Source organism: Leuresthes tenuis, unplaced genomic scaffold (assembly GCF_036924035.1).
Source record: "Leuresthes tenuis unplaced genomic scaffold, fLeuTen1.0.hap1 SCAF_21, whole genome shotgun sequence".
NCBI lineage: Eukaryota > Metazoa > Chordata > Actinopteri > Atheriniformes > Atherinopsidae > Leuresthes > Leuresthes tenuis.
The window spans coordinates 25858150-25879030 of NW_027325375.1; the positions used below are offsets into that span (position 1 = coordinate 25858150).

The following is a 20881-nucleotide window of genomic DNA, read 5'->3' on the forward strand; positions in this document are numbered from 1 at the left end:
TGTGCAGAAACAGCAGAAACTTTGCTTTAAAAGAAAAAAAAAATGAATACACCAGTGTCGTTCAGCAAATTTGCAGTTCTAATAATTTATTTTGTGCAACAGCTGATTAAACACAGATCAGAGGACGTTCCCCATCATAAAACTGGTGCTGCCAAGTTATTTTAGGCTTTGAAGTGAAAGTCATTTGGATATAAATGAATAAAAAATGGCAGTCAGAGCTAACTGTGTGTAAATGTGTGTTTGGACTCTGTAACAACCAAATGGACTGACTTTTCTTTTTTTCCACAGCAGGACTTCTTTTACAGGAATTTGTTGTTGAAACATACATCATGTGATAATTACATGATATTACATATGGCCAGTATCACCCCTTCATGAGTTTAATAGAACAGCAAAATCATGATGACATCCAGCAGAAACAGAATTAACTTTGTAAAAACTTTATTTAAAACTATGTCTAGCTTGCTGTGAGCCACTAATTGAGCCTCTAATTATCATATGCAATTATACCAATCTTTAAATCATTTCAAAGTTAGTTTTGTATTATTTTTCATTGAATTACTGGACTCATGGATTAATATTTGACAGATACCTGAATAACATGCATAAGATAACGGTTTAAGCATAAAAGCAGTCACTCGAGGGGGTATGTGTCATCAATCTTATACAGCTCAGACAACCATGCTGCAATTAAATCAAATGAGTAGCTCAACTATTATCAGGGAGGTTTTGGGTTTGATGGATTACTTGAAAGGGTTATTACATCATCGGATTACAAAAAATAAGTAACTATAATGAGTCCAGATTGTGTTTGATAACTGTGTGCTTACTTCATAGTAAAATACTAAAAAGTTAATATCTAACTAAATAAACAATAGCATAAAATTGCAGGTTCACTTTGAAATTTATGAAGAGAGACTGAGCATTTATAATTTGGAGCTGAGAAATGCAAGGCAATCATTTTTTGCCTATAATGCACGTGCCTTGTTCACTAACTAAGGCTAACTAATCCTCCTGTGTTAGTAACCCCTGAACTTCTATCCGACTGGGTCTGTAATGAGTTTGCCTAGTTTCTTTACTGACGAAATTCAGAAAATCAGGCAGTCAGTCAGTACTTTCACACAAGGGGCAGGATATATGTCATCACTGTGTCCACTCGGAGGAGACGTAAACACCATGACACACTTTTTCCCAAACAGTCCTAAAAACCTGGATGAGATCATTTGTTGCTTGAAATCCATCACTTGCTGCCTTGATACCCTGCCAACAAGGTTTTTCATGAACATTTCAGGCTGTATTGCCTCAGAAACTTCAGAGATTGTAAATACGTCTCTGCTTCCAGGTGTCTTCCCTCAGACCCTAAAAACAGCTTCCATCAAGACACTCTTGAAAAAGAACAACTTACAACTCCTTACTCATGACCAGCTATAGGTCGATATCAAAATTCCCCTTTCTTTGTAAAATTATAGAAAAGCTGTCTTTCAACAATTACACAACTTCCTGACACTAAATAACTGCTATGATGTCTACCAGCTAGGATTTCAACCACACCATAACACTGAGACTACTCTAGTTAAGGTCCTTGATGACATCCGCCTGCACACAGATGGCAGCAACATTTCATTCCTGGTACTACTGGATCTCAGTGCTACATTTGACACAGTCGACCATAACATCTTACTAGACCGACTGAAAAACTTGGTAGGACTTTCTGGAACAATACTTAACTGGTTTGAGTCCTATCTAAAAGACAGGGACTAATTTGTGTCTAAAGGTAACTAAATATCTGAACGGACTAAAATAACCTGTGGAGGTCCCCAAGGTTCCATTTTGGGGCTACTACTGTTCCACATCTACATGCATACATACATACAGAAAGATCAGCTTCAATAAGGAACATTAAAAACCAACAACCAAGACAGAAATCTGTGAGTAGTCATCGACTCGGATCTTAATTTCAGCAGTCAAATTAAGACAGTTGTAAAGTTCCTGTCTGTCGAAGAATTGACTTAAAAATACTGCTGTTAGTCTACAAAGCACTGAAAGGTTTAGGGCTACAATGCATTCTGGATCTTCTGGTTTGTTATGAACCAACCAGAGCCCTCAGGTCATCAGGATCAAGTCCACTTTCTGTTCCCAGAGTCAGAAGTAAACATGGAGAGGCAGCATTCATTTTATGCTCCTCACAAGTGGAACAAACTCCCGGAAAACTACAAGTCTGCTGAAACTCTCAGCTGTTTGAAATCAAGGTTCTATTTGCTGCTGCCTTTTATCAAAACAATTGTTAATTCCTCACACTGTACCTTTTGTTTCTTGAATTTCTTTTATTTAATTTCTTTTACTCTTTTTAAGTTTGTTTTGAGGTACTTTTAATGATTCTTCTGCACCCTGCTGTAATGCTTTTAATGTTTTATGTAAAGCACTTTGAATTGTCTTGTACACCAAATGTGCTGTACAAATTAACCTGCCTTGCTTTTCTTCTGTCCCCTGGTGGCCAAATAATGTTGTGCAGCTTTAACAGATCATGTGTGACCAAGTAAAAATGATGGCAAAACATTTGTTTAAGAATATCTTTTAATTTTTTCCAGTTCAGATACACAACATACAGTGTGTAGTAGCCTCTATTTGAAATAGAAATATTAACTTTAATTCTTTAATTCTTCCTGTCCTTATGCTCTCTCACAGTATCTTGCGCCTCAAGCAGGTTACTGAATCTGAATAAATGAAACAGACAAACAGGTGCAAGCCTTCACCTCAACATTCCTCCATAAAATCTTATAAGAAGAAGATATTTGTTTCTGTGTAAGCCCCCCCACCCCCCATAAGCCAACATCAAAACTGTAGTGTAAACATGTAAACTTGGTGAGTGTGCTTCCATTATCTGTTGGCTGGTCCACAACCCTTGTTTCCAAAAGAGAATTAAAAAAAGAAGTATTCTGTAATGCTGTTTTTAGAAGCCTGGGCAACTGAAACATATCAAGCAACTGGGTCAATAATCCCTCAAACAGAATTTGCAGACAGAAACAGCAAAACAACCACCATGGTTAGAGCTTGAAATAAGATCAAAAACAGTACAAAGGATTTCACAACCTCCCAGTCACGGGGCATAGTATATGATAATGCTTAAGACAACGTGAGACAATAACATTAGTTTCCAACAGCATTACAAGTAAAATTCCTCAATTTGTGTCTTTCTTTGAGCACGTCTGTAGCACTATCTATTGCTTTTCTGCGTCATTCTTGAATCCCTCCTATTTGCCCTTCCTTCATCTGTTCTCTGCAGCTGTTCTTTGGCTTTTCCACCAATGAAAGAACTCATTTCAATCAAAAGCTGCCTTTATGAATGATAGGATAGTGCCAAGTGTGCATGGCATATTATAGGCAACCATATACGGAGCATGTTCATCACAATATCTGGGCTACTATGAGCCAGAATCAATCACGTTTACCTAAACCATGCTGTGATTTCTTTTTTTTTTGTTTTCCCCATTTGTTCATGTATTTTAATAGATGTAATCATGTGCCCATAACCTATTGGGATTTGATTTAGAGATTAAAGAAATAAAGGAGAATCAGACGGACTATACGCATGAGTGCTAAAATCATATATATAATCTAAACTTGCACCTGTTGTCACAAAGAAAAGATCCGGCCAGTCACTCAAACCAAACAACAAACATAATATTTACAAATTCCAGTTTGTTCTCTTACACTTAAAAAATGTACAGTTTGTTTTCTGTGTTGGTTCAGTCCTCGCAGTTCGCTCCAGTCCAGTGTGAGGGATGGCAGTCTGACTCCAGAGTGTCGTTATCCTGAGCACACAGGATGCAGGACGTTACAAGGAGGGGGAATTAATCCCACTCGCCTCCCTTTCACGGTATGTGGTGTGTGAGTAATGTCTGTTAAATCAGGTTTTTAGAATGCATCCTTTGTGCATTAATGGATCATATTTCCTCACCACTGAATCATTGCTTGTCCAGTGTTGTCTTAATGTCACAGTTTTTTTTTTTTCATTATTGTCCAGAGTATGACCTGTCTCTGTGTTCAATTGTGCGAAAGATGCAACACGCGCTTACAAGGCTCTCTCATCTTTTGACCATAAATATATCTTTTCCTTTCTCTCGCTGGGCAGAAGCGAGAATCATGAGACAACAAAAGAGCGGACGAAAAGATAGCTGTCAGGCAGTCCTCAAACACTTGAAGCATGTGGTTCATGTCAGTTGCAGAAAAAAAAACATATTTTGATTATTCATGTAGTCATTTCTCTTATTTTGTAACTTAAAAAGTGCTATCTTCAGGTGAAATTGAGAGACAGTGACTGTGCAAACCTGACAGCTGCGAAAGATAAAGAAAAAGACAGCAAAAGCAAAAAGAGGGGGAATTAAAAAGGCTTTCATCAGTCTCTGGTAGTTTTGCGGCACAGCCTCAGTGTTAGGAAATGAAAAAAATAAAGAGGAAATATTTACTCTCTTTGTTATAATCATAGTTTTACACAATATTCATCTCTTAATACTTTAATACTTTCTGAAGTACCACAAAGTGCAGCTGATATTAAAATATAAAATGAAAATGATTAAAAGAAAAGAAATCAATGAAGAACAAGGCAAATAATCAAAATGGCAAACTTCTCTGTCCACACAGTTTAGAAAAAAAAATCATGCAACTATCCCACACAGCAAAGTAGTTAATAAAACTTTATATACTTTTTTTTTTTAAATGAGGATATATTGAATCTGATTTCCCTCTAAAGAAGAGACCAGCCACAGTGCAACATCGAGGGTAATAATAAAAAAAACAAAAAGAGTGGTCAAAAAGAAAAATGAAGAGGTTGGCACTTTTTCTGATGGTAACTCCTTTTGAAAGATACAGTCAGGACGGACCTCTGTGGGCGGTCCACTGGACGCCAGCGAAAGAGGAACTTTATCACAGTACTTGGCACCAAGAATGCTGGTAAAAACGAGATATCAGAATATCTTTTTTTTTCATTCATATCCTTACAATTTATTAATAATACATCATTTACATTTGTGTTTTTGTATAAAAGACTCCAAAAAGGAAAAAAGAGTCTAGAAGTGAATGCAAGAAAGAGGAAAATGGATTATGTTATGGTTTAATAAAAAGAGCTACAAGGGAAGATGCAGAGTGAGAAAGAGTGTGAGGCTGCAGAATGAGAGAAGCAGTTAAGTGAGCTGAGATGGAGGATACAGGCAGAGAGATAATGAGTGAGAAACAAATAAAGTAATGGACATGATTGGAGCCTGTGAGGCGCAGATGCAGCAAGTTCTAATGGGCAGCCTGGATTCCAGGCTGCATCCTACGGACTGAATGGGATTCAGTTATTTCCTGTTTTGTTCAACAGTTGAAGACCCAATCTGGAAATTTTTTGAAAGCAGCAGCAGAAAGTGTACATATTTTAAAAGAAAAGAAAGAAAGAAAGGAAGAAAAACAATTTGAAGGTATCTAGGTAGTTTCATTAATGAAAACAGGTCCACACATTTCTAAATAGAGTAAATAAATCAAAATTTTTTAATGGATCTAGCGAGGGGTTGCTGTCAAATCATGTTAATTCTTGTACTCCCAGTCTTGTCAATACATTTCACCCAAAACAGTACTCTTCAAAATCACAATGCAGACAGCTGTTGAGGCATTGTGCTCAACAAGCAGTTCCAAATTTAACTTCCAGATTGGGCCTTTAAAGCTGCAATTTGTAAGTTTCAACAAATCAGTGCTTGATGACAGACAGCTTGTTGGGACATATGCCACCTCATACAAAGCTGCTTGCTACTGTTTCATCTTTTCGCTAAATGAATGAAAATGTATATTTGTGTTATTTGTTAAACGTAGTTTTTACACTGACACAAAAACCACATGCGCCAAACAACCAAGCTGCACATTAGATGTCTGACTGATTATGATACCTCTTTGAGGAAGCTACAAGCTTAAAGCTGCATGTTTGGTGACTTTCATAAGCACCGCTGTCATTATTTATAGAGCTATAACAGGGTAAAGCAGGATGTTGCCCAGAATGACAAAGGAGCTGTTCAATCAAGTCCTCCTTGAGTCATGATTACAGTTTCGAGGTATTTCACTGCTTCGAATCTTACAAACTGCAGCTTTATTTGAGGGCTTAATGAGAACGAAGACAAAAAGATAAAAGAGAAACAGAGGGTAGTGAGAGTGAAGTTTGAATGGAGCAGTTTGTGTGGTGCATCTCTGTGAGCCCAGAGAGGGGTAGCAGAGCTTGTGCCTGGTCCTATACACGGGTAGTGGAGTGTTGGTGTGGCAGGGCATTGTTGCTGTGGCTGGGGACAGGTGTAGTAGAGGGAGCTGGGACAGGGGGATAAGTATTAAAGGGGTGGAGCGGCTGAATGCTGCTGATGGTGCTGGGGATCATGGTAATAGTATTGGCTGTCATCAGTGGCACATCCTCCGGTGCCCTGCGCAGGGCCAGGGTGTAGTCAGGTGGACACACGGGAGGCCGAAGGGGTTCGAGGTCGCCAAGGACTCCACGGGAAGGGAGGGGTGTCCCGTGCTCTAGCTCCACCCTCTGCTGCTTCATCTGCAGTGACATTAGCTCCTCCTCCTGACTCAGCGCCAGGTCATTGTGCGGTGGGGACCCTACGACTCCCATGCCAACACCCATGCCCATTGTCGTGCCGCGTTGTGGGGAGAGCCGCCGGTGGCGTCTCTGCATGAGTTCATGGCGCTTATCCCGTTTGTAGTAAAGTGCGGCAAAGGCCAGCACGTTCAGGAAAAGAAGTGAAGCACCAACAGCGACCGTCACACTCAGCTCGGTGGAGTAGTCCCGTGTCTCACTGGGGAAGGGAGAATAGCGGGGTCTCTCTGAACCATCAGGCTCAGGGTCTGGTGGATAGGTGGAGATAACTGGGTGTCGTGTGGAGCGGGTGCCAGGATGAGGGACCTTCCGGCGGCTGGTGCCCCCAGGCGGCAGTCGAGTGGTGATGGAGCTGATGATTTCTTCATGTAAGCTGTGCAGATGTGGCACGAGCTCTAGCCAAAAGGCCACCTTGTTGGCACGGTAGTTATCTCTGACACGAGGCTTCAGGCCAATATGCAAGTACTGCTTGTCTTTGGACATGAATTTTGTCCAGATGACCTCTTCAAAACGGTTAGGCTTGGTGTGGATGAATGTGGTGTCCTGAGGAACAGGTAGGTTAGGGTCCCTGGGAAAGAGAGAGAACAGAATCAATTAATTTTTTTTTATGTTACGGGTTTCAAGGACTTCTTAAGTCACTCATCTCACAGACGATAAGTGTTACTTGTTTAGATCGAAGTAGGTACTGTTTTTTGATAAAAATGAGGTTGTTTCATGTTTTCCTTCTTAGTACAACTGGAAAAAACGGTTGTTTGGGTTTGACAGCTTTTTGAACTTCACACTTTGGCAAAAGTGTTCTATTATGATGGAAGTGATACACTTATATTATGAAAGGTTTAAAGAATTATGAAAAGAAACGTAAAACATATTTTCAGAATCTAATGATTCTACCTCATGAAGCTCCACTCCAAAACTGTTTGCCAGCAACATGTTGAAGTCTCAAATCATCATCAATATGTATAACAATGTGCTGTATTGTTTTAAAGAGAGAAAGATAAAGGGATTAATTTATGTGGTGTCTTATAAAAAACTTGTAACATTTTTACTTTTTGAACTTTTTTTTCCCATTGATGACTTTTACTTTAGATAAAACAGGAGATTGGCATTTCTTTAAATGAACTATTTATGACAAAAGTATTTTCTTCCTAGCACTTCAGTAAAAATGGATAAAATGAATCTGCTGCATTTCATTTAAATTTATGTGGTGTTCCTAAAATTTTCAGTTGGGAGCATCAAAGCTGCTACTGGAAAAAGTTGGTGTGGAGCCCTGCATAACTTATGTGACTGTTTTACACAAACACAAACAGCCCATAGGTTTTTAGTTGTTCTGTCCAGAACATATGCACTATGCAAAAAAACATTGTCCAGCACTGACACAGTGCTGTGGATACAGATCTGAATATGCAAGACTTAACTGAAGGTCCTAACCATGTATATGTATATGCATGATTTTATTCATTGCACTGCTGCCACGTGATTAGCTGATTGGATAACTGCATGTATAAGCAGGTGCACGTGTACATCTAATGAAGTGCTCAGAATTTCAACGCTCTCTACATTCTAGAAATGAGCCATAAAGCTTTGTCTGCACATAAAGTATTCCAGCTGCATCATCCATTTCATGTTTTATTTTAGGGATTAAGTCTAATTGTACGACATTAAATGTATAACTACAGTGATTGTGTATTGGGGTTTCATCTCAGTGCTGTGCTTGCACCCCTTTCTAAGATGTCTCCAGATTCTCTGATTCTTTTGATGTTATAATGTACAGAAGATGATAGAATATAAAAAGTCTTAACACACACTTTGAGGAGGATTATTCCGAAGTTGCTCCACATTTTGTTACATGCAGATTTTTGCATATTGCGGAATCTCTGCCCATCTTTACTTCTGAGAATCTCTGCCTTTCTAAGTGCTCATTTTATACCCTATTAAGTCACAGACCTGTTTCCAAAAAACATAATTGCAATGTGTTCCAGCAGGAGTTTCTTTTAGCACCACTTACTTTTACAACCTTTGGTTGCATATTCTTCTTTTTTGAATATGTTTTTGCCATCAAGTTCAAGATGAGCTCATATTTTTTCTACATTTCTCACCTCAGAGTTGTTTTCTTATATTAACATTGAATTCCGACATATGTGAATCAAGGCATTCTGTTTATTTTATTTCAGTGTCCTATCGTTCTTTTAATTTGGGTTGAGGACATGGCATAAGGCACAAATCAAACAAATGTTTTATAAACATGTTCAGCTCACATACTGTACAACATGCTCTCTTAAAAGGTCAAACCATGCTTTCAGAGAATACAGTGTGAACATCTGTATCCAGCTAAACGTTTGTGACATTGCAGACTTTTTACAATACAAATGCATCAACTGGGCTTGAACCACAAGGGAGGAGACAAAAATTAGGCGATTAACTGCTATCTGTACATTAATAATGTGTCATTAGAATATCTTTCACTAAATAAGTCACTGTGAAACTTGCTTGACACCAATGTCCCCCAGACACAGTGGAAACTTCCATATAATCACATGCTATATCAAATGACAGTGCTTAAAACTGGAAAGCAACAGGATAGTCCATAGCACTTAACGTAACTCAGGAAAAATCACTGACATGGTGCCACTGTCCAATCTGTAAGTTGAAACTATGCTTGCTATAAAAATCCTCTAAGAGGCAAAATGAAACATTTATCGGAGCCTGCTGTGTTTTTTACTGTTGCATGTGAGGCGTGATGCAGAGCCAAGGTCTATAACCATGAACTGTTTTTCAGATTCAATTCATAAAGATATCAGACAGAATTCCCAACTTCACAATGAGCTTAAGTGCTTATGGGACAATAGACTTTGTTTTTCAGTGAAATCATCACTGGGTTCCATGTGAGCAATCATATACAACATATATATCATTATAAATGTCTTTACATCATACTTTTTTACTTACCCTGTCTTTGCAAAGTTGGTCCAGTATGTCATCACTACAGCACTGAGCATTACATCATTCTTGGAAAAGTTACAGGGAAACAGGTCAGTGGCTCCCACCATGGGAATCCCAAACACATAGGGGATCTCATCTCCGTGGGCAGCATCTGCCCAGTCTGGCCTTGCCTCAGTCTGACAGTGGTGGTGGAAGGTATAGAAGTAGACAGGTGACTGGAACTCAGCATGCAGTTTAGCAGTGGCAACAGCCGGAGCCACCCACTGGTGGTCTGTGAACAGGGCCAGGAGGGTCTTCCTACGCATGTCACTATTGTCTCTATCAGCCCAGTCTGTGTACATGAATTTTATGGTTTCCCTCAGGATATCTTTACCTTGGAAGAAACAAAAAGTATTATGAATATGCATACAGTGACACAGTACAAGGTTAATCTGCAAATGGAAGGAAGTACGGCTGAAATCTTATTCAGTTTAAATATTGTAAATGTATGACATGCCTTGGGTTGTCATTTGACAATAGAAGAAATGTATACTTGTAATTCTTTTAACATTTCTCAGATTGTAAAATCTTTTTTTTAGCTGTTCCATCTAAGTTTCTGCATTTCTGTATTCATCCAACTTATTTTTCAGAACTACTGTTATTAAGTCATCAGTTATTTACAATAGGATCTAATCTTATAAATATAAGACAGAATCCTGAGAAACAAGCCATTCAGCAAGCTACCCCCCCCTTCTTCAAAGTTGTTCAGCATCTAACTTCCTTCTTCATACATATTCAAATCCTTATAATAGAATATATATCAAATATTGAAATTAATCAGTACTATTATAATGGAATCATGAGATTTCCCTCAAATTGTTGCCCAACAAAAGAATTATATCAACTCTGTTCAGATGGCTCCGGCTGACAAATGAAGGTCTAACAGAAATATATGAAGTGTAATATAAAAGGTTAGCATTAATTGTTCTTCTCATGGCATGTGTAATTGTGAAAGAAAATTTTGTCAGTGGTAAACATGCTAAATTAGCTTAGTGCAATATTATCATTTCTACCCCTGATTCTCGCCTTTCTAGCCTAGCCTTAGGTCTTTGGTGGAAAGAACAGCTCTAAAGACTCAGCCCTGCTTTAAGTATAACATCATTTTAATGTATTTTTTGTTCTGTAGAAGTAAAAACATGAGAAACTACAGATTTTAACTTAAAATAAAAAATAAAAAAAAGGGTAGGATCTGACCATCTGGGTATCCATACAGATTATCCACAAAGTTTGAGATAGTGTAGTCAAATGAGGCAGCTGATATTCCATCTTCCCCTTCGCTGTCATCCACAAACTTCAGGCCCTCTCCCTGGTTGACACCTAGCAATATGTCGTAGTTGAGGAACTCGCCCTACAAGCAGATGACACAGCATGACATGACAGAACAGAAAGTGGCATTAACGCTGAGGCAGTGCTCCCACAGTTGTAAGAAAACTGCTGATAAAGCTCCTAAATAGAATAATTCACTAAATGTAATCTGAGAAATCCCTCCTACCTGCTGCATGAGGATCTCAGGGTCATCTGGCACCACGTCTCCATCTACCACAGGCCCAAAGGCAATGTGGTAGCGTGCTGGCTGGATGTCTTGATCCACCAGCTCCCGAAAACTCTTCCTTCGCAGGCAGTCCACCAACTCAGCCATGTCTCCAAGAGTGCACCCCACCTTCTTTGCAAGGATCTTAGTATACATCAGTGGTCGGTAGTTGACTGACCAGCTGGAGATGGCTGAGCCACTTTGAGCAATGGCCCTCTGGAACAGGCCTATACAAAACATCACCATATATTGAAATACAGCACTATCTTTTCTCTGCCAGCATTTTTTTTCTTCTGACACACTTTTGCTTGCAACTGATGGGGCCCTCAAGGCCTTACAGTGTGAGCTCTTTAAATAATGCACATATTGTAGGAGGGGCAACTCAGGAGTATGATGTACAAAGAAAGATGAAGAAAATATTCTGCTGCTTTTAGCAAATGGCGAAAATCATCGTGAGCATTAGTGTAAGAAAATGAAATGTTTTCCATTACATACAACGGAAGACAGCAGCAGGAAGAACAGTAATAACTCTGCACAAAGCAGCAGGCTTGTTGGATAAAGTGGGAAAGACAGAAAGAGAAAGAAAACTGCTCGCACTGTTGCACCGCTGCACTGTTATGTAAAGTGGCTTGCTGTCCCTCTGTTTTATCTGCAGATTCTGTCATTAATAATTAAGCCCCCCCATATTCTGCATGTGCCCCACCCCCGCTCCTCTCCCTGTGAAATCAATTAAGAAGCCTTTCAGCTGCAGCTCCAGCTCTACTCCTCAGCTCATCTCTCCTCTGCAAACACACAGAGTACCTCGAAAAACTGTTCACCCTCCGACTTTTTCAGTACTTTGTGGTGTTACAGCCTGCCTTCAAAAAGGAATAGAGCAAATGTCTGCAAATGTGGCAAAACCTTTCATTAATTTTGTGTAGCACCAGCTGTGAGGACTTGTATGACAAATATGTTCTTGACCAAAACAATTTAACTTTAATCAAATTGTGGCAGAAGTTTTATGGTAATACTTCAGATATGGAGATATACGACCAATTAATGATTATATAAGACATATATTATAACAATTTTGACAGCATGCAATACAGGCAGTAATCCCTGGCAATATCACAGCGACTAACAATTTGTCAAATACAACTAAATCAATTATTTTTTTTCCATTTTCTCATGAATATTTTCTGAATTATGAAGACAGATATGCTTGTTCTCCTGCACACATGGAGGATTTGTTTCCTTCAGTAGAGATAAATGTTTTTCTTTTTTAATCTGCCCGAGGTCGATCTTTCAGTGTGAAGGTTAACAGTTTAGTAATAACGTAATCTGAATTCTTGGTAAAGTTCAAAATTCTCCCTCTCAGCTCTACTAACCACTAGCAGATTGGAGGATTAGTGGTCAAACATCTGGTGGGTGTTTTACAGATGTGGAGGTGCAAGTGTCATGCAATAAATTTCATTTGCACTCAGAACCACCTAAAATTGTGAAAACATCGGAATATTTCAAAGCTTCACAGCGCAGTCTTGGTGTAAGCCTTTTTGTTCAAACATACAAAAGTGTCGAGAAATGCTGAACCAACAATTTTTAACAGAAACTACAGGCTTGGATGGCAGTTTCTACAGAGAAACCTTATACCAAAGAAGAGATTTAAGTGAGCCAAAGAGCATCTGCTCTGGACTGAGGATGACTGGAACTGGAGATGATGAGTCAAGGATCAAGAGCTTTGGTTCAAACCACTGTGTTTATGTTTGTTATCCAATAGATTCAAATAAAAGAGAAAAATCCAGTTTCAGCTCTCCTGGGTCTTTTAGGGCACTGAAAAGCAGAGGGGTTAACATTGAAGAAATCCTTTCAAGAGCAGTAGGTTATTAAATCTTTCATTCTCAAACTTCATCTCCTAAAGGTTTAAATTCGGATAACCCATGGTGTATAATGCTCTAAGGAGCTTGGTGTGTCTTTATATTTCACCATGATACATGTAGGACTGGCAACTCACATTATGATATAGTTTTGGATGATTTCAGGAAGCTAGGGGGCCGAGGATCTTTGTAAATACAGACTCAGCTTTTTGGTGAAGCCAACATGGAGAAGACATTGGTACCAAGGACATGCAGCCGACAAATGCACAACTACTATTTTAAAACTGCATGGGAGAGACTGCTGCAAGTTATCTTGCAAAAGTTTGAAACGATCTAAAGTCTGACATTTTGCATAGTGCCATTTTGCATTTAGAACAGGTGTTTAAGCATTTACTGACAGGACAGTTTGGTACATCAAAAATATATATTTAAAGGTTAATATGAAGGGGTAATGTACAAAATTGTAAACCGTAATACAACAGCAAACCACGATTAGCTTACTGAGGAAACAACAGTGTAACGAGGATTAGCCTGTTGGTCAATACGCATGTCAGTATGAGAGTTTGAGTGTTCACAACTCTTTGGTGGAGTGAGCGGTGTTCCAGCTTTTCCTTCACTGAACAAACTTTTTTCAGTTGAAAAGACTCCCACAAAGAGAAGGATAAACATGGATAAAGATGAAGACAAAGAGATTTATGAGCTGCTTGAAAGACTTCTCCTTATGTTTCAGCTAGGACTTTGTTTTGTTTTGGTCTTAGTTGTTGCTGCTCAAGCATAAACACAGAAGCTTCCTACATAAATATGTGTATGTATGTATGTATACATGATTTCCTTTTTACTGTGTATTCAAAATAAAGCAATCACCAAATGACCAAAATAATCATGTACTAATTATATGAAGTACATTTACAGATATAATAATTTCACATCAATCACAATTACAGAATAAACACCATAATCGTTAAATAACAGCAGTCAACATCTGTCACATCAAGAGATAAAGATACATAGCCTACTAAATAACAAAATCAATACCTGAGGCTGTGTAGGCTGTTTTTCCATTGAAAACCTAAACTATAAGCAAATATAACTTTAGAATGAAAAAAAGGAACAATTAATTGCTTAAGTTCAATGCAAAGCATTGTAACAAAACCATAGTCCTCTACTTTGTTTCTACTATATCGTTTATTCTTTTTTAGACCAGTATCTATCCACAAAATCATAGGGATGCAATTAGGATGTCCGCTGAAAGCAATTAACATAAATAGGAACCATTGTGAAAAAAGCTTTGGAACAACTCTAACGCTCATAATGATATGAAGAAAAACAATCAGAGGAAGTGTTTTAACAGACGCCTCAGAATCTATTTCTGCAGAAGTGGCAAATGCCTGTGACAGCAAATCATCAGACGTGGCTCTCAGTCATACGTTGTTAGCCAATTTGAACTTTTCATCTGTTAACAGGATAATTTTAAAATACCACTAAACCCCCCCCCCCAACACTAAAGCCCATAAGAATGAAAACGATTTAATAATGTACAGTAATAACTATAGAAACACTCACAGTGTTCTTCATTTTCCAAATGTATTGTCCAGACAGGATTAGTTTTACTGAGGAGGGACAATTTCATCAGAGTTCAGTGATCTAAGTCTCATGTGGAGTGATGTTATTTGAAATTATTACATGACTTTGTATTCAATGTATTGGCAGAAAACCTACAATTTTCATCCAACTGTCGACTCTTCTTGTCTGTGCAGTTTTAAATGTTTATTGAAAACAGAAATACTGTAATGCAATAAATGGTAGATGTTACAGAAATAATATTGCCAAACATTTTAATCTGGTTTAGGCTGTTTACTGAAATTACCAACATGCTCTGGAAAAGGAATACATTGCCGACACTGTCCTGAAACGTTAATCTCCTTTGACAGCCAATGTGGGAGTGAGACTAAAAGAACCTTACCCTCAGAGTGGTGGGAGAGGATGAGAAGGTTCACACATGCGGCCCCAGCTCCAGAGCCAAAGATGGTGATCCTCTCTGGGTCTCCTCCAAAGTGGTCAATGTTTTCCTTGAGCCAGCGTAGGGCCTGGATCTGGTCCAACAAGCCATAGTTCCCCTTAGCAGATTGGTCCCCTGTGCTGAGAAACCCTGCATGTTTAAGTAGACCAAACACAAGAAAAGAGAGAAATAAAGTTTTTGTGTGAATGTAGGAGTGTGTCAAAAATTCAGGGGTATAGGACCGTTTTTTTTTTTTCCTTTTTAAAATGATCCTATACAAACAAAGGTGGCACCCGGTTGTTGTTATGAATTTCTCAGCCTTTACCTCACTGAAAGTCTGGACAGATTTCACATGGAAAACTCGCCAAATTACTAACTTTTAATGCCCACGCAGAAAATACAACACAGTTAAGGGAACTTGTCAGCAGAGAGAGGAGGAGTGCAACAGAAGGCATGTTTCACCTACTTCCTGGACACACATTTACACAGCAGGTGCACACCCACAACAAGATAAAATAAACTGAACAAATGCTATCTACACTCACAAACAGAATGCTTTGTTCTTGTGAGAATGAATTACAGTACTTTACATGTGTTCCAAGCCGCGGCAGGCTATTTTATCCTGCAACAATTGTAGCTTTTTAAATTTCATCACTCTTTGGATGACTCTATTACCCCGAATACATGTAAACTGATTCCAGTAAATTGCTTACTCCTCAGAGCATTGGCTGTAGGAGTGGAAGTTATGATGACAAAGAAAATTGTTCAATTACAGTTACCCATCTTTGATTTGGCTAGCTCATCCCTTGATTTCTTTCATACTGGCCATGCTGACTAGCAGTATTTAGTGTGCCACTTTCTGTAAATGACTATATTTTCCTAATGCTCCCATAACTGACACTAGGGGCTAGAGTAATGAACATACACTCAACAATAACTTAGATCTAACAAATAATCACAAAGCTGTCTTGCCTTGATTGTGTTTGGTAGGAATGACTTAGCGTAAAGTTAAACAAAAACGTCTATCTACATTAGTCATTATCTTAGTGTGCATGCCTGATTATATCTTCAATGTCTTACTCTGCCATCAAATTACTGTGTTACTCTGTTGTCAATGTTCCACAACATTTTTAGCAAAGTATAAATCATGATTTAGAGTGAATTTACCCCTTTTTTATAATTTGGTAGCACTGGTTAGTTGGTGTCACCAGTCTCGTTTAAATGTTTGTTCCAAAAGTGGGTGTTCGAGTGCGTAGTCTCCACTACCACTTCCAGGGCTTAAGAGGGGCTTGATCAGGGCTGCTTCAGGGCTAGCGACCGGGGCTTTTAGCCAGACAAATATCCTTGGAACAGATAGAGTGCACTTTGGTATGAGGCGGTGCATTCAGGAACACTCACCAGCTCAGAAGCTGGCTCTTCATTTGGCTAAAATGTATTTTGAAAGATGCCATAGCAATGGACTGAATGTACTGGTCATCTGAGGGTACTTTTTTCTTACACCGAATTTGCTATATTCTGCCAAAAAAAATTATATTCCTTGCTTAACAGAAAAAAATATTCAAATGAAATGATATCTTTGAAGCTAAAAGTCTATGTTGCAAAACATTATGGGCTGGTTTTAGGGCGATATTCCAGGGCCAGTGGCTGTGCAATAGAAATAAAGAAAAGAGGATGTTGGCTTGGAGCTTCAATCTAGTTAACATAAAAAGGTCAGTGGGACATCTAAAGGTCCTTATGGAACCTTCACCATATGTCATTGTTCAGGGTTCTCTTTTGTGAAATATTACAACATTTTCTAACCCAACGGCTGATAAATAATGCAAACAAAGAATCAAACCCACTCCACAGTCAAACACATAATCCAACTACAAATAACAAAGGAAACAAATGATAAAGTAAATAAATAAACGCATCATTCACCTTTTTATTTGGCATGAAAATCTAATTTACACCACAAATCTAACAAACTCTTAATTATTCGAACTGCTCCAGTTGTTAAGGAAAGGGAAGCTGCCTTGACAGCTTGGATTGCTGACTTAGCTATTTAATTTAGCAACCTGGTCATAAAACTGGAACGTCATTAATGAAACAGATCTATGATGAGCTTTAGCCTTAGGTATGACTTCAGCAAGAGAAAAATCTCTGTATAAGACATCATTTATAAAACTTTACTTTGACCTAGAAATGATCTCACCTGGTCTAAATAGTTAAATTTTGATCAGGGTGATTTCCCTGCTGGTTATGCGTTGTTGTTACATTACTGAGGACAATGAAAGTGGTGGTTTTTAAAAGGGAGAGTTTTTATAGACCAGAATGACTTCTTTGCACTTGCTGACCAATGGTATACAAGTCACTGTTCCAAAGCAGCAGTCCTGTTTGCTTTAGTTAGTTTAGTTCTGGAAGATACAAATGGGATTCTAGGAGCCTGCTTAAACAAGTTTTTCATTTCAATTTTTATTATCTTAATGACCTGCATTATATTTTGTGGACTGAACCTAAGCACAATACCAAGAATGATTAAACATAATCTCAAGTACAAATCTAGAAATGTTTTATAAATTAGTCTGAAACTGCAGGAATATATGCTAGTTTTTTAAAAAAGGCAGCTAAACCTGTTACTATGTGTTCAAGGTGGTTTTCTTTTCTTTTAATGTCATGCTAAAATGCATGTCTGTGTGCCTGAATACAGCAGGAGTGCTGTGTGGACTTTGTATCAATATAATAACAAATATAAGTGTGTGCAAAAGGTGCTTGTTTACAGAAAAAAATCTAGGGCTTTCACCTCCATGCAACTGGCAAGTTGGCTTTATGTTCATATCACCTCATCTTATTTTTGACCTGCATTTAAAAACATTTGGATTAGGAATTAGGAATAAGTTCCTCCATCAAATGATAATAACAACATTAATAATGAAAAAATACAAACTATCAACTTAGAAATTAACCAATGGATGATGGATAAACTCCATTAAAGAGGGCAGATAGAAAAAAAAAATGGAAATGAAGAGTAGCTGTCTGAAAGCATCAGAAAGCAGACATCCAACAGCATAAAGGAAAGACCGAAAAGGACAAGGACTGCTTCAAACTGCCAAGCAATGCGTCCTGACCTAATTCCCTTTAAAAGCCTTTGGAGGGAGCTGAAATCTGCCATTACAAAAAGGATGCCTGCAAATTTAAAACAACTAAACTATAAAGCCATGAAGTGTAGATGAAACTTAGCAGCAGATACAGGTATAAAAAATGTTATGTCACAAAAGACAATGTTTAGATGATGTCATTGAAATTGTGCCAGGGTACATTGTCAATAATATACAAAATATCTAGATATATTATTAATTCCATTTACTTCTGAATATATAATATGTAGGAACAATTTGACCTTGCCAATAACTCTTACCAAGACAGTTAATATCTATTAATGTTAACTTTATTTGTTGAGGGGAATCTTTCTGTGCTTTTACTGTAATGCTTTGGAACAGCAGTAATATCTCACTATTCACAGAGCTAACACTGTGTGTGTCTAATTTGTGTTGCTAAATGGAATGTGTGTCAGGTTATCTTACCAAAGCTGACAAATGTTCTTCATGTTGTGAACCAGAAGAGATTTGGAAAATGTAAGGTTTATTGCAACATACATTATCACAGTCTGTCGGTATAAGCTGTTATATATGTTGTCAAAACACATATTTGGCTTTCTATAAAGCAGAACATTTCACACATGTGAACGACACATGTAGCCTTAGTGATTATGCACAGCAAATTAAACAGTTTACTCGAAAGGGAAACTTAAAAAGTAGGACAGCAATAAAAGTAAAGTACAGTGGCACAGATGGTGGAAATGGAGACAGCATGTTGGAGTGAGTGGAAAAGCAAAAGATGTTTTATTGGAGGTGATTGTAATGTAAGTGATGAGGAGGATGATGATGGTGATAAAAGCAGTAGTGATGGTGATTACCTGCCAAACTGACCTTTTTAGAACAGCCAGTGTGACACAACACTCCTCTCTTCCCACAGTCTTTGCTGCTCTTCATCAAAGTTGACAGTATATTTATTTATTTACCACAATAGTTAGTCATATTTCTATGAAGATTCACAAGTACATGTAAAGCTATACCTTTCTTGAGGGTCAAGAAAGTGAAAAACCTATACCAACATTTTGTGATCAAGTAGTGAGGACAATATCCTGTCCCCTACAAAATTGTTAATAAGATAACGATCATAAAAAAGCATTTAGTGTTGAATAGATTATTAAATATCAAAATCGTTCTTCAATGTGCTATTACTTAGATACTACCTTAAAAGGATTACATCAAGTAATTAAGATGTTACTAACAAGATGACACGAATTGTCCTCTGATCATCCCAGTGAGAGTCTGGCTCTTAGCCTGACATGACTTTGACCCGGTCACGTATCAGCACTGACCCGTGACACTTATCAAAACCATGGGCATGTGGAAGCGTCTGCTGCCCAGCCAAGTGCTGAGTTGCCTTCCACAGTTGCCTGGCAACAATCCAGGACTTCCGGCGAAATGATATGGTCACACACTCATGAAAGCACTTGTGTACACTTACTCAAGCACACAAACTGCAGCATGCAAGCACACAAGAATTCAAAGGAAACAAATCTGAGCACGTAGTTGAGTGGAGAGCATGAGCTAGCATGCTAGCTAGAGCTAGCACCACATGCTACTCTCTGTTTAAAGGCAACATGAAGACTTCTCATGTAAAAATGGGTGCTCACGTGTCAGCCACTGGCAAAGTGAAAAAGCAACATGAAGCGATAAACAAGTCAAACAAGTTCCCTTTCTACTCTTCTCTTTCAGTAAGTTTTCTTTCTGATCCATGACACTCATACTGCTGAGTTGGGCTGAGTTCTGTTTTAGCGTTGCGAGCAGCAGTTTATGAGGCTGAATTCATGCATATTCAACACTTGCTTTAGGCAACCACTAAGGGATTGTGAGGAAAGTCATCAGCCTCTGATACAAGCCGAAGACAATGAAATGAATGGGTGAAAGAAAGCTCTAGTAGTGAGCAAGTAATGGAGGGAAATTCAAATCTGATATGCTCACAGTATGTAGTGCTGCATCCATCAAGAACACATTAGTTTTATGTTCATTAGAGCTATTTTATGAAATGGTAAGATCATAATGCGTCCTTCCAAAGAATTCAAAAACACAGTCAAAGCACTTCATCTTTATCTGCTGTGCAGTGATGATATGTTAAAATGACATTATCCCCTATTGATATTGTATAACATCTGGAAAGATATTTTTGTATAGAGATGCACTAGATAGATTTTTTTTTTCAGTCTGAGACAAGAGAGGTACGTTATAAAAAAGAAGTTCCCCATCGCAAGATCGTTTTCACTATTTTGTATATATCAAATGCACTGTAATGAACAGCTTTGTTTAGGAAATCCTTTTTTTAAAATTATGGAATGACAAGACTGCCAGTCACAAGAGTACATCTGTTAAAAATAAAAAAAAATAAACTAGGAAAAAAATAAATTAGTAAATCAGTAAATGTGGAAATTTAAGATTTTCAACTTTCAAATGTTTTTTCATACAGTTCTGTGTACTTTTATAAAAATATGGATTAATAACTTTTCTACTTTTTCACAATTTCTTTTATTTGTTTTTATTCCTTTATCCATCTTTTTCTTTCTGTTTTGATGTTCCTAATACCTTTTGCAACTCCCATTTCATATTGCTCTCACTTTTTCTTTTTTTTGCTCTCATTAAAATTTAAGATCAGCTGCAAACATCTGGCCTTGAACCAGTAACCATTTCCTTGCTAGTTTTTCAAATCTTTTAGCTAAACCTACACACCCCTTCCTCTTTGTGTGCTCTGTTCATTATCTGGTTATCTTGGCACAAAGAGAAACTTGAGCTTGCTGAGGTAGA

The 20881-nt window shown here is 38.0% G+C and overlaps 1 protein-coding gene across 2 annotated transcripts in view; it reads right to left on the minus strand.

Annotated features, from left to right (window-relative positions):
• Positions 1–4067: 4067 nt before the first annotated feature.
• The window catches only part of nlgn2b (neuroligin 2b), a 65296-nt gene continuing 48482 nt past the window's right edge, over positions 4068–20881 (minus strand). Inside the window, exons 5-9 of one of the 2 annotated variants that reach the window (XM_072375110.1) lie at positions 14943–15128; positions 11088–11353; positions 10790–10943; positions 9563–9923; positions 4068–7184 (exon numbers count right to left, since the gene is read on the minus strand). In XM_072375110.1, the coding sequence (XP_072231211.1) occupies positions 6254–7184; positions 9563–9923; positions 10790–10943; positions 11088–11353; positions 14943–15128 (1898 nt within the window). In that variant the 3' untranslated portion in view covers positions 4068–6253. Of the gene's footprint in view, positions 7185–9562; positions 9930–10789; positions 10944–11087; positions 11354–14942; positions 15129–20881 lie in introns of both variants that reach the window. The other variant, XM_072375109.1, reaches the window with a different exon arrangement.